Raw genomic sequence first — 14837 nt, forward strand, 5'->3', positions numbered from 1 at the left:
GGTCTGCCCACAAATTGTCTATGGGATTGAGGTCAGAGCTTTGTGATGGCACCCAATACCTTGACTTTGTGTCCTTAAGCCATTTTGCCACAACTTTGGAAGTATGCTTGGGGTCATTGTCCATTTGGAAGACCCATTTGCGACCAAGCTTTAACTTACTGGCTGATGTCTTGAGATTTTGCTTCAATATATCCAAATAATTTTCCTACCTCATGATGCCATCTATTTTGTGAAGTGCACCAGTCCCTCCTGCAGCAAAGCACCCCCACAACAAGATGCTGCCACCCCCGTGCTTCATGGTTGGGATGGTGTTCTTCGGCTTGCAAGCTTCCCCCATTTTCCTCCAAACAAACGATGGTCATTATGGCCAAACAGTTCTATTTTTGTTTCATCAGACCAGAGGACATTCCTCCAAAAAGTATGATCTTTGTCCCCATGTGGAGTTGCAAACCGTAGCGGTTTTGGAGCAGTGGCTTCTTCCTTGCTGAGTTGCCTTTCAGGTCATGACGATATAGGACTCGTTTTACTGTGGATATAGATACTTTTGTACCTGTTTCCTCCAGCATCTTCACAAGGTCCTTTGCTGTTGTTCTGGGATTGATTTGCACTTTTGCACCAAAATACGTTCATCTCTAGGAGACAGAATCGTGTCGCCTCACTGACCGGTATGACGGCTGCGTGGTCCCATGGTGTTTATACTTGCGTACTATTGTTTGTACAGATGAACGTGGTACCTTCAGGCGTTTGGAAATTGCTCCCAAGGATGAACCAGACTTGTGGAGATTTACAGTTTTTTTCTGAGGTCTTGGCTGATTTCTTTTGAGAGGCACTGAGTTTGAAGGTAGGCCTTGAAATACATCCACAGGTACACCTCCAATTGACTCAAATTATGTCAATTAACCTATCAGAAGCTTCTAAAGCCATTACATCATTTTCTGGAATTTTCCAAGCTGTTTAAAGGCACAGTCAACTTAGTGTATGTAAACTTCTGACCCACTGGAATTGTGATACAGTGAATTATAAGTGAAATAATCTGTCTGTAAACAATTGTTGGGAAAATTACTTGTGTCATGCACAAAGTAGATGCCCTAGCCGACTTGCCAAAACTATAGTGTTAAGAAATGTGTGGAATGGTTGAAAAATGAGTTGTAATGACTCCAACATAAGTGTATGTAAACTTCCGACTTCAACTGTAAGTGGGTGTATAATTTACTTCCAGGAAAACATTGTAGAATAATTTGCCAGTCTCCAGTGTGGTCTATGTGTCTGTGTGACACGCAGCCGAGCTGTAGTCTGGCTGGTAACCGTAGAGCCAGTTGGGCACCATCTGCCCTGACTCCCTCCCTGCTTCTCATGTCCATGGGAGGGGAGCCAGCTGTGTGGTGAGTACTCTCGCTCTCCCCCTCTCTCTCAAACAGACAGTCTGTCATGCTCTCCTTCCGTCAATGTGATAACACCGCATCACATCCAATCTCATCAAATGAAACTCCATCTATCGCATCGCATTTCCTCTGAGCTAGCCAGGGCCCCATACCAAAACAACACACATGGATGCATGTTTTCTAGGTGAGTGTATTCGGGCTGTTGTATAGTACATGCATCATCCATCATTTTTGTGCCTGAATTCACCCGTCTGTTGGATCAGAAACTGACAAACAGACAAGCCAGCTCATCCCTCTATTTCACTCACTCTGCCATGGAAGAGCTCCCTCACTCTACTGTGGTGGATAATGCTGAGGAAATAGAAGTAAATTGAGCCAACAGGTCTAGGCACAGTGCTCCTATCCCACTGGGCACACACCGGTTGAATCAACGTTGTTTCCACGTCATTTCAATGAAATGACGTCGATCAATGTGGAATAGACGTTGAATTGATTTCCGTGCCCAGTGGGATAGTACAGCCACCTKTCTCCCCCGGGGGGGGGGGGGGGCGCAGAGAGAATACCACCCCCATTTGTTCCATTATTGCCACCCTTTTACCATTCCCTCCTTTCTTCATAAGGCATGTCACGCAGCATAATGATGCAGAACTTTTTCAAAGGATTTGAAAAAGCACACAAAAGGACAAAAAAAAATCCCTCTTCGGAGTGGAGGGGTGGAGTGGAGGCACTCGGGTTAAAGACGGCCAGGGAAGGCTTTAGTCTTTTGTAATTAACATGCGGAAGTCAGAGACTTGAAACATCCATTAAAGCCGGGGTATTTTTGTTTTTATTATTTGCAAAGCCGTGACTACACTGCATATCTGGTAGTGCTTTAACTCCCTATTTCCCCTCGGCCTAGCTTATCAGCCGTGATAATAGAGTTAGAAGTCTAACTGTGACCTCAGTACCTTTATTCCCTCTTTGTTGCTACACCTGCCGCTGTTTTTACATTTGATCTTCTCACAAGGTTTTCTCTTTCATCGTGGTGACTGACCACTCTCTTCCTGCGTAAGAGGGGAGATAAAGCAAGCTAGAAACAGTATGCAACGGACAAAACATTTCTGACTGTCTATCTCTGACCTTGATCACACACACAGTTTAAAGGTGCGATATGCAGAAATCGCAACTCTTGGTTGCTAAAATTCTAATAGCTCAACTCATTTCAGTTTATGTGACAAAACAAGCAGTCGTTGTGTGGAGAATCATTGTACCATCTAAACCGCTGTGAAATATATTTTCCATTACCACAAATATTATATTTTCAGCTGGTGTACAAAACCAGAAGTAAAAGATGCAAAAACKAAATTTAAGAATGGGAAACATATAAATAGCGCACATAGAACAGATCTACCACATCTTAGACTTGCTTTCAATGACAACGTCAGATCTATAACTCACATTACTATGTGAATTTGGTAAGGTAGCCCAAAAAGTTACATATTGCACCTTTAATTATAATTACTCCACTGCATCACAGATTTACTGATGAAGTTACATAATAATACATATCTAATTGCTCTTCCTGTGATTCAGAAATAGAAAGCAGCCGGACAAATGAAGCTCAATGTTTATCCCAGCTAAAATGATCATCTGTGGTAGGAGTGTCAGTAGGCCTAGGTAGAATAACAGCTGTGGTAGATGGCACCATCTAGTGTTCACTAATGATGTAACATCACACTGTAAACTTCACACAAGCTAGAACTAGACCAGAGGTTCTCAACCTTTTTCGGTTAATGTACCACCACCGAGTCACAAGTTGTTGGTGGCACCTTAATTGGGGACGACGGGCTCATAGTAATGGCTGGAAAGCAATTAATGGCATGGTATCAAATACATCAAACACATGGTTTCATGTTGTTGATACCATGCCATTTACTCCATTCATGCCGTTATTATGAGCCATCCTCCTTCAGCAGCCTTCTGTGCACCAAGTACATTTTGCTCATCCCAGAGAACCCCTCAAGTACCCCCTCAGGTGCATTTTACCAGTAAGCGTAGGTCTCACCACTCATCGTTACTGGGCGAATTCAACCTCACAAATGCTGATTTAGATTCATTTCTTTCCACCTCTTTCTTTCCACTCCTTTCCTCTTGACTTGACCCTTTCCCAGCCCCCTCCCACTTACAAATAAGGCAATACGCTTGACCTGATATTTACTAGAGTAATATACACTCTCTCTTCTTCTATCCTATAATCTCTCCCGTCTCTGCCTCTTCGACCCTACTCTCTAACCTTGCCGCATCCTTTGACTTTTACTGTCCCCTTTCCCCACTTCCGGTTCGACCCCCCCCCTTCCTGCTCCGTGAGTCACTGCGTGCTCACAGAATAGGGCTGCGGGCAGCTGAGCTAAAATGGGGGGAAACTAAACTTCTGGCCACTCCCCCTCTCTAACTTCTCTTCCTATGTATCCACTGCTAAAGGCACTTTCTATCACTAAATTTCAAGCTTCTGCTTTAAATCCTGGGAAACTCTTTTCAACTTTCTCCTCACTAGAATCAGTGGTGAAAAGCTGCTCATAGCTACTGCCTTTCAGTTTGAGTATTAGTCAGCTTTTCACGTTCTAGAGGAACACAACAACTATAGGAAAAGCTAACATTTCTGTTACCAGAAAGGTAAGAATAACATAATTGTATTTCATTTTTTTTTTKGGGGGGGGGGGTTAACTTGGCCTATCTTGGTCAGTGCAATAATAGGCTAGTTGATTAGTAGGAAAATCAACATAAGCAACAAAATAACGATTTAACAATCAACCAACATATATTTGTTTTCATAGTTTCTTTGTTGAACAGACTGTTGATGTTCAATTATCATGCTCACCGCCACAGGCTTACCTAGTAAAAATAACTAGATTGTTATACTGTTCTGATTATGTCTAGTGATCTAAAATGGCGAAGGTTTCCGAACTGCTGCTGGGGAGTTTTCAGCACCTGGATTCAGGCGAGCTGGAGACATTTCAGTGGTACTTAAAGGGGCATGTGTTAGATGGATTTGATAGCATCCCAAAGAGCCAGCTGGAGAACGCTAACAGACAGGTCACAGTGGATAAGATGGTGGAGAGTTACTGCGATGAGGGAGCTGTGCGAATCACACTGGATATCCTGAGGAAAATGGGCCTGAACAATCTCTCAGAAGATTTTGAGAAGAACTACAAAGCAGGTAATACAGACGTTTGTAGAACTGGTTTGGAGATATCTATATTGACTGACTGAAGAAAGTTTGAAAGTGGCTTTAATAGTAGAGCTACACCTAAGAAATATTTTATTTTAGTGCAGTGATTCTCAATAATGCTTACCATGTCATGTTACTATGTAGCAATCTCTCGGAAGCGGTTATGGAAGCAGGCTGAGAGGGATGAACTGAATGAGGAGGTCCCAAGCAGCTCATATGAAATGTGAGAGAAGCTCTTTAGGTCATGTATAGCATACTTTTTCTGAACTGATTGTCATGAATATTGGAGCACATGTTGTGGTGGTGTAGGGGAGCAGAGCAGTGATTGACTGTTTCCTGTGTCCAGGTCATCTGTGTCTGATGGGAAGCGTGGTCGTCTGATGTCTGTGACCTCTAGGCTGGGGGAAGAGCTGGAGGATCTGGGCAAGAAGGTAAGCCTAGTGCCATTTCTGAGGGGTCAAATGTAATTCTGAATAAACCACATATCTAGATCACAGTATTCTCTGCTGACTGCTATATACATAATGCAGTGTGTGTGTCTGATGGCGCCGATAGAGATGGCAGCTTCACTTCTAGTCCTTAGGAAACTGTGCGGTATTTTGTTTTTTTATGTATTATTTATTACATTGTTAGCCTATAAAATCTTAAGTGTTATTCCATACAACCGGGAAGAACTATTGGATATTAGAGAGACGTCAACTTACCAGCACAACCAGCACTACGACAAGGAATACGACTTTCCCAAAGAAGATCCTTTGTCTGCACCTCCCAGGGCATTTGAACTAATTCCAGAGGCCGACCCAAAACAACCCTGCCGGAGGAGAGGGTGCCAGAGCGGTCTTCTAGTGAGGCTTCGGATGCACGAACACCACCCACCGCTCCCGAGTATATTACTCGCAAATGCCCAGTCCCTAGTTAACAAAGTCGACGAAATCTGGGCAAGAGTTGCTTTCCAAAGAGATATCTGGGATTGTAACATACTCTGTTTCACGGAAACATGGCTAGCTGGGGACATGCTGTCGGAGTCCATACAGCCAAACAGGACTTTCAGTGCATCGCGCTGACAGGAATAAACATCTCTCCAGTAAGAAGAAAGTTGGGGTGTATGTTTCATGATTAACGACTCATGGTGTAATTGTAACAACATACAGGAACTCAAGTCCTTTTGTTCACATGGCCTAGAATTCCTCACAATTAAATGCTGACCATATTATCTCCCAAGAGAACTCTCATCGGTTATCGTAACAGCCATGTATATCCTCTCGCAAGCGGATACCAAGACGGCCATCAAGGAACTTCAGTGGACTTTATGCAAACTGGAAACCATATATCCTGAGGCTGTATTTATTGCAGCTGGGGATTTTAACAAAGCTAATTTGAGAACAAGGCTACCTAAATTCTATCAGCATATCGATTGCTGTACACAAGCAATTAACACGCTCGACCATTGCTACTCTAACTTCCGTGATGCATACACTCCACCCTCCTTTTGGCCAATCTGACCATGACTCCATCTTGCTCCCCTCCTATAGGCAGAAACTAAAACAGGAAGCGCCCGTGCTTAGGTCTATCCAACGCTGTTCTGACCAATTGGATTCTATGCTTGGAATCCAATTGCTTCAATCACGTGGACTGGGATATGTTCCGGGTAGCCTCCGATAATAACATTGACGTATATGCTGACTCGGTGAGCGAGTTATAAGGAAGTGTATAGGAGATGTTGTACCTACGGTGACCATTAAAACCTTCCCTAACCAGAAACCGTGGATTGATGGCAGCATTATGCTGAAAGCACATACCATCGCGTTTAATCATGGCAAGGAGACTGGAAATATGATCTAATACAAACAGTGTAGTTATTCCCTCCGTAAGGCGATCAAACAAGCAGAGTGTCAGTATAGAAACAAAGTGGAGTCAAATTTCAATGGCTCAAACACGAGACGTATGTGGCAGGGTCTACAGACAATCACGGATTACAAAAAGAAAACCAGCCCCGTCGCGGACATCGACGTCTTGCTTCCAGACAAATTAAACAACTTCTTTGCAAACTTTGAGGACAATGCAGTGCCACCGACGCTACCAAAGACTGTGGGCTCTCCTTCTCCGTGTATGACGTGAGTAAAACATTTAAACGTGTTAACACTCGCAACGGCATCCAGACGTCATCCCTAGCAGTGTCCTCAGAGCATGCGCAGACCAGCTGGCTGGCGTGTTTACGGACATATTCAATCAATCCCTATCTCAGTCTGCTGTCCCCACATGCTTCAAGATGGCCACCATTGTTCCTGTTCCCAAGAGAGCTAAGGTAACTGAACTAAATGACTATCGCCCCGTAGCAAACACTTCTGTCATCATGAAGTGCTTTGAGAGACTAGTCAAGGATCATATCACCTCCACCCTACCTGTCACCACTTCAATTTGCTTACCGCCCCAATAGGTCCACAGATGATGCAATCGCCATCACACTGCAAACTGCCCTATCCCACCTGGACAAGAGGAATACATATGTAAGAATGCTGTTCATTGACTACAGCTCAGCATTCAACACCATTGTACCCTCCAAACTCATCATTAAGTTTGAGACCCTGGGTCTCAACCCTGCCCTGTGCAACTGGGTCCTGGACTTCCTGACGGGCCGCCCCCATGTGGTGAAGGTAGGAAACAACATGTCCACTCCGCTGATCCTCAACACTGGGGCCCCAAAAGGGTGCGTTCTCAGCCCCCTCCTGTACTCCCTGTTCACCCACGACTGCGTGACCATGCACATCTCCAACTCAATCATCAAGTTTGCAGACGACACAACAGTGGTAGGCTTGATTAACAACAATGACAAGACAGCCTACAGGGAGGAGGTGAGGGCCCTCGGAGTGTGGTGTCAGGAAAATAACCTCTCACTCAATGTCAGCAAAACAAAAGAGATGATCATTGACTTCAGGAAACAACAAAGGGAGCACCCCCTTATCCACATCGACAGGACAGCAGTGGAGAAGGTGGAAAGTTTTAAGTTCCTCTGTGTTCATATCACCGACAAACTGAAATGATCCACGCACACAGACAGTGTGGTGAAGAAGGCGCCTCTTCAACCTCAGGAGGCTGAAAAAAAATGTGGCTTGTCACCGAAAACCCTCACTAACTTTTACAGGTGCACAATTGAGAGCATCCTGTCGGGCTGTATCACCGCCTGGTACGGCAACTGCACCTCCCACAACCACAAGGCTTTCCAGAGGGTGGTGCGGTCTGCACAACACATCACCGGGGGCAAACTACCTGCCCTCCAGGACACCTACAACACCCAATGTCAAAGGAAGACAAAAAAGATCATCAAGGACAATAAACACCCGAGCCACTGTCTGTTCACCCCCGCTTCCAACCAGAAGGCGAGGTCAGTAAAAGTGCATCAACGCTGGGACAGAGAGATTGAAAAACAGCTTCTATCTCAAGGCCATCAGATTGTTAAACAGCCACCACTAGCACAGAGAGGCGGCTGCCTACCTACAGACTTGATGTCATCGGCCACTTTAATAAATGGAATACTAGTCATTTAAATAATGCCACTTTAAGAATGTTTACATATCTCGCATTACTCATCTCATATGTATCTAATGTATACTGTATCCGTCATTATCTATTCTTTACTATCTATTGCAGCTTAGCCGCTCTGTCACTGCTCATCCATATATTATACTTATATATTCTTACCCTGTTCCTTTACTAGATTGTGTGTATTAGGTTTTGTTCTGGAATTTGTTAGATATTAGGTTTTGTTGTGGAATTGTTAGATATTACCTGTTAGATACTGCTGCGCTGTCAGATCTAAACTCAGCAAAAAAAAGAAATGTCCTCTCACTGTCAACTGCGTATATTTTCAGCAAACTTAACATGTGTAAATATTTGTATTAACATAACAAGATTCAACAACTGAGACAAACTGAACAAGTTCCACAGACATGGGGGGGGGTCAAAATCAAAAGTAATAGTCAGTATCTGGTGTGGCCACCAGCTGCATTAAGTACTGCAGTGCATCTCCTCCTCATGGACTGCACCAGATTTGCAAGTTCTTGCTGTGAGATGTTACCCCACTCTTCCACTAAGGCACCTGCAAGTTCCCGGACATTTCTGGGGGGGGAATGGCCCTAGCCCTCACCCTCCGATCCAACAGGTCCCAGACGTGCTCAATGGGATTGAGATCCGGGCTCTTCGTTGGCCATGGCAGAACACTAACATTCCTGTCTTGCAGGAAATCACGCACAGAACGAGCAGTATGGCTGGTGGCATTGTCATGCTGGAGGGTCATGTCACAATGAGCCTGCAGGAAGCGTACCACATGAGGGAGTAGGATGTCTTCCCTGTAACGCACAGCGTTGAGATTTCCTGCAATGACAACAAGCTAAGTCCGATGATGCTGTGACACACCGCCCCAGACCATGACGGACCCTCCACCTCCAAATCGATCCCGCTCCAGAGTACAGGCCTCGGTGTAAGGCTCATTCAATCCGACCATCACCCCTTGTGAGACAAAACCGCGACTCGTCAGTGAAGAGCACTTTTTGCCAGTCCTGTCTCGTCCAGTGACGGTGGGTTTGTGCCCATAGGCAACATTGTTGCCGGTGAGGTCTGGTGAGGACCTGCCTTACAACAGGCCTACAAGCCCTCAGTCCAGCCTCTCTCTGCCTATTGCAGACAGTCTGAGCACTGATGGAGAGTTTGTGCGTTCCTGGTGTAACTCGGGCAGTTGTTGTTGCCATCCTGTACCTGTCCCGCAGGTGTGATTTTCAGATATACCAATCCTGTGCAGGTGTTGTTACACGTGTTCTGCCACTGCAAGGACGATCAGCTGTCCGTCCTGTCTCCCTGTAGCGCTGTCTTAGGCGTCTCACAGTACGGACATTGCAATTTATTGCCCTGGCCACATCTGCAGTCCTCATGCCTCCTTGCAGCATGCCTAAGGCACGTTCACGCAGATGAGCAGAGACCCTGGGCATCTTTCTTTTGGTGTTTTTTAGTCAGTAGAAAGGCCTCTTTGGTGTCCTAAGTTTTCATAACTGTGACCTTAACTGCCTACCGTCTGTAAGCTGTTAGTGTCTTAACGACCGTTCCACAGGTGCATGTTCATTAATTGTTTATGGTTCATTGAACAAGCATGGGAAACAGTGTTTAAACCCTTTACAATGAAGATCTGTGAAGTTACTTGGATTTTTACGAATTATCTTTGAAAGACAGGGTCCTAAAAAAGTAACGTTTCTTTTTTTGCTGAATTTAGAAACATAAGCATTTCGCTACACTTGCAATAATATCTGCTAACCATGTGTATGTGACCAATAAACTTTGATTTGATTTTGTGTGTGTGTGTGTAGACACAGGCTGAGTGGGATGAGCTGATCAGGGACTCAGCTGGAATGTAAGTGTATCCGAATATTATTTTCCTGAGCTAAGTGAAAGAAATATGGAACACAGCATGATGAGGTGGTGTAGGGGAGCAATGTGTGACTTGACTGTTTTGGTGTCTAGGTTGGCCCCGTCTAGAGTGGAGCATAATCAACTGGAGATCACTAGGCTGAAGGAGAAGCAGAAGGAACTGATCATGAAGGTAAGACTTGGCCATGTCTGAGGTGTCAAACATAATTGTGAGTAAACCACATACAGGAAGTGCAGTATGCTGCACCATATGTGCTTGTGTGTGTGTGTGTGTGTGTGTGTGTGTCAGTGACGTGAGGTCGGTGGCTGGGTAGGCACTGTCTATTATCAAAGCCAGATTTACTCACAAATAAACTTTGCTGAAGCCCAAATTCACCATACAACATATACAGTTGAAGTCGGAAGTTTACATACACCTTAGCCAAATACATTAAACTCAGTTTCACAATTCCTGACATTTAATCCTAGTAAAATAATTCCCTGTTTTAGGTCAGTTAGGATMACCACTTTATTTTAAGAATGTGAAATGTCAGAATAATAGAGAGCAGCTTTTATTTCTTTCATCACATTCCCAGTGGGTCAGAAGTTTACATGCACTCAGTTAATATTTGGTAGCATTGCCTAAAATTGTTTTACTTGGGTCAAACGTTTCGGGTAGCCTTCCACAAGCTTCCCACAATAGGTTGGGTGATTTTTGGCCCATTCCTCCTGACAGAGCTGGTGTAGCTGAGTCAGGTTTGTAGGCCTCCTTGCTCACACATGCTTTTTCAGTTCGGCCCACACATTTTCTATGGGATTGAGGTCAGGGCTTTGTGATGGCCACTCCAATACCTTGACTTTGCTGTCCTTAAGCCATTTTGCCACAACTTTGGAAGTATGCTTGGGGTCCTTGTCCATTTGGATGACCCATTTGCGACCAAGCTTTAACTTCCTGACTGATGTCTTGAGATGTTGCTTCAATATATCCACATAATTTTCCTTCCTCATTGTATTGCCATCTATTTTGTGAAGTGCACCAGTCCCTCCTGCAGCAAAGCACCCCCAAACATGATGCTGCACCCCAGTGCTTCACAGTTGGGACGGTGTTCTTAGGCTTGCAAGCCTCCCCCTTTTTCCTCCAAACATAACGATGGTCATTATGGCCAAACAGTTCTATTTTTGTTTCATCAGACCAGAGGACATTTCTCCAAAAAGTACGATCTTCATCCCCATGTGCAGTTGCAAACCGTAGGCTGGCTTTTTTATGGCGGTTTTGGAGCAGTGGCTTCTTCCTTGCTGAGCGGCCTTTCAGGTTGTCTATATAGGACTCGTTTTCCTGTGGATATAGATACTTTTGTACCTGTTTCCTCCAGCGTCTTCACAAGGTCCTTTGCTGTTGTTCTGGGATTGATTTGCACTTCTCGCACCAAAGTACATTCATCTCTAGGAGACAGAACGTGTTTCCTTCCTGAGCGGTATAACGGCTGTGTGGTCCCATGGTGTTATACTTGCGTACTATTGTTTGTACAGATGAACGGGTATCCTTCAGGCGTTTGGAAATATCTCCCAAGGATGAACCAGACTTGTGGAGGTCTACAATTTTTTTCTGAGGTCTTGGCTGATTCTTTTGATTTTCCCATGTGTTCAAGCAAAGAGGCACTGAGTTTGAAGGTAGGCCTTGAAATACATCCACAGGTACACCTCCAATTGACTCAAATGATGCCAAGTAGCCTATCAGAAGCTTCTAAAGCCATTACATMATTTTCTGGAATTTTCCAAGCTGTTTAAATGCACAGTCAACTTAGTGTATGTAAACTTCTGACCCACTGGAATTGTGATACAGTGAATTATAAGTGAAATAATCTGTCTGTAAACAATTGTTGGAAAAATTACTAGTGTCATGCACAAAGTAGATGTCCTAACCAAACTGCCAAAACTATAGTTTGTTAGCAAGAAATTTGTGGAGTGGTTGAAAAACGAGTTGTAATGACTCCAACCTAAGTGTATGTAAACCTCCGACTTCAACTGTAGCTCCAACAACCAGAGTGACATACACTCGTAGGCTATTAACTGAAATTGACAGTTTTCGCTAAATGAAGGCCTAAATACTAATGTTGCCAAGGTACACAAGCGATAGCCTCCAATGGCCGCATATTTTATATCATCTGACAAAATGACACTGCTCAACTCAGCTCAGTCATAAACATTACAACAAAATTGTTGAAGGTTCTAACGAAATGTCCATATCAACAATCGAAATGACTGAAAAATGGTCTCATCAAAACAAAATTCTAGCTTGATAAATCAAACACCAACATGAAAAACAAAATGTTAGGTTCTGAACAATCTCAGTAAAAACTCAAATGGACACCTAGAAAAAGCTCAAACCAAGTTTATTCACCCACTGGGTCATACAGCTGCAAAGACAAAGCATGATTACATAAGCACATATATTTATAACCTTCTAATAAGCGTGGTCAATTCCTTACACATCTAGACAACCAAGCCATCTCTGTTGCTAGGCAGAAATGTAATTGGTTCCTCACTGGTGTAGTCACAGCCCTGCCTGTTATTAAAACCTTTGTGGGCGTGGAATGTATGCGTGAGATAGTACTACAGTAGGAGAGACATTGTGGTAGGCCTCCCAGAGGTTTCTTCTCAATTCATCTGTTGATTTAATCTCGAGACGCATTCCTCACTCCTCCCTATTTCCGCAGCCGGCCTGCCATATCAGAGACTAACAATTGCCTTTCACCTCTCTCATCAGAAACATGGAACAGAATATGAAACTTCTGCTCTCCGTAACTTTCCATATTCCTAGTTCCCATCTACCCTTCATTGACCCCAGAATATACACTGCTCAAAAAAATWAAGGGAACRMTTAAACAACACAATGTAACTCCAAGTCAATMACACTTCTGTGAAATCAAACTGTCCACTTAGGAAGCAACACTGATTGACAATAAATTTCACATGCTGTTGTGCAAATGGAATAGACAAAAGGTGGAAATTATAGGCAATTAGCAAGACACCCCCAATAAAGGAGTGATTCTGCAGGTGGTGACCACAGACCACTTCTCAGTTCCTATGCTTCCTGGCTGATGTTTTGGTCACTTTTGAATGCTGGCGGTGCTTCTCATTTAGTGGTAGCTGAGACAGAGTCTACAACCCCACAAGTGGCTCAGGTAGTGCAGCTCACCAGGATGGAACATCAATGCGACTGTCTGCCTCAAACGGTCAGAAACAGACTCCATGAGGTGGTATGAGGGCCCGATGTCCACAGGTGGGGGTTGTGCTTACAGCCCAACACCGTGCAGGACGTTTGGCATTGCCAGAAGAACACCAAGATTGGCAAATTCACCACTGGCGCCCTGTGCTCGTCACAGATGAAAGCAGGTTCACACTGAGCACATGAGCACATGTGACAGAGTCTGGAGACGCCGTGGAGAACGTTCTGCTGCCTGCAACATCCCCAGCATGACGTTTGGCGGTGGGTCAGTCATGGTGTGGGGTGGCATTTCTTTGTGGCCTCCACAGCCCTCCATTGCCCGCCAGAGGTAGCCTGACTGCCTTTAGTACCGAGATGAGATCCTCAGAGCCCTTGTGAGACCATATGCTGACACATGCACATTTGTGGCCTGCTGGAGGTCATTTTGCAGGACATTTTAGAAATGTTGGCAAATTTATTGAAATTGTAATACAGAAATATCTAATTTACATAATTAATAGTCTTGAGTCAATACATGTTAAAATCACATTCGGCAGTGATTACACCTGTGAGTTTCTGGGTAAGTCTCTAAGAGCTTTGCACACCCTGATTTGACAATATTTGCCCATTCTTTTTAAATGATTCAAGCTCTGTCAAATTGGTTGTTGATCATTGCGAGACAACGATTTAAGTCTTGCCATAAATTTTCAAGCAGATTTAAGTCAAAACTGAAACTCGACCACTCAGGAACATTCACTGTCTTCTTGGTAAGCAACTCCAGTGTAGATTTGGTTTTGTGTTTCAGCTTATTGTCCTGCTGAAAGGTGAATTAATTTCCCAGTGTCTGGTGGAAAGTAGACTGAACCAAGTTTTCCTCTAGTGACTTTGCCTGTTCTTAAGCTGCATTCTTTTTCCGATGCCTACAAAAAGGAGCGTCGCGCCGGAGCTACTTGAACGATGTAGCAAGCGAATTACCGTATAACGAGTGTAGGTGCAGACCAGCGCACTATGTCGGTTGAGGAGACATTCTGGCAGTGGTAGCGTGCGATGTAGATGTGTCGTGTGAGTTCGTGTAGTGTGGGGTGTTCGGCGCAAAGGGCATGGAGAGAGCGGAGCGGGTGTTTATTCAGACCGCAAAGAGAAGGTGGAATTTAAGGAGAGCAGAGAGTGATTTGTCGAGTGTTGAGTGTGAGCGTCAGGGTCGCTCGAAACGAAGAGGGTGTTTTGCACGATGGGGGTTGCTGTGGCGGCTGATTCCTGGGCAGCCAAAAGATGGGGGCCTTGCATTGCAGCATCTTTTCCCAGAAAGGTTCGGTGCAATTGCCATTCTGAATTGGTGTGGGCGTTGTTTCATGGGGTGCGGGGCGCTTCAGTTTTCATCAGAAGGAAAGAATAAAGTCGCTACAGTGGGAAAAGAGGGGGTATTAGTGCGAGCCCACCAAGTTGTGGCAGTCGGCCACTGTAAGGGAAAGATGAGGAGCGCTGTTGCGGATCATAGTGAGCACGTTCAACGGTATGACAGGACAAATAAAAGAGATTGAAAAAAATGCCAGAAGAACTCACATGGTTAGGATTTTTAATGAATTTATTTGCAAGATGATGCGTGGAAAATAAGTCGTATTTGCGTCCAAATCCTCTCTCTGGG

General features: G+C 44.4%; 1 protein-coding gene across 2 annotated transcripts in view; it reads left to right on the forward strand.

Annotated features, from left to right (window-relative positions):
- The first annotated feature begins 3844 nt into the window (after nt 1-3844).
- The window catches only part of LOC111965365 (uncharacterized), a 21254-nt gene continuing 10261 nt past the window's right edge, over nt 3845-14837 (forward strand). The window contains exons 1-6 of one of the 2 annotated variants that reach the window (XM_023989518.2): nt 3845-4034; nt 4299-4578; nt 4735-4813; nt 4937-5021; nt 9945-9988; nt 10099-10177. In XM_023989518.2, the coding sequence (XP_023845286.1) occupies nt 4308-4578; nt 4735-4813; nt 4937-5021; nt 9945-9988; nt 10099-10177 (558 nt within the window). In that variant the 5' untranslated portion in view covers nt 3845-4034; nt 4299-4307. The remainder of the gene's footprint in view (nt 4035-4298; nt 4579-4734; nt 4814-4936; nt 5022-9944; nt 9989-10098; nt 10178-14837) is intronic. The other variant, XM_023989519.2, reaches the window with a different exon arrangement.

The sequence above is a fragment of the Salvelinus sp. IW2-2015 genome, linkage group LG6.1, assembly GCF_002910315.2.
Source record: "Salvelinus sp. IW2-2015 linkage group LG6.1, ASM291031v2, whole genome shotgun sequence".
Lineage (NCBI taxonomy): Eukaryota > Metazoa > Chordata > Actinopteri > Salmoniformes > Salmonidae > Salvelinus > Salvelinus sp. IW2-2015.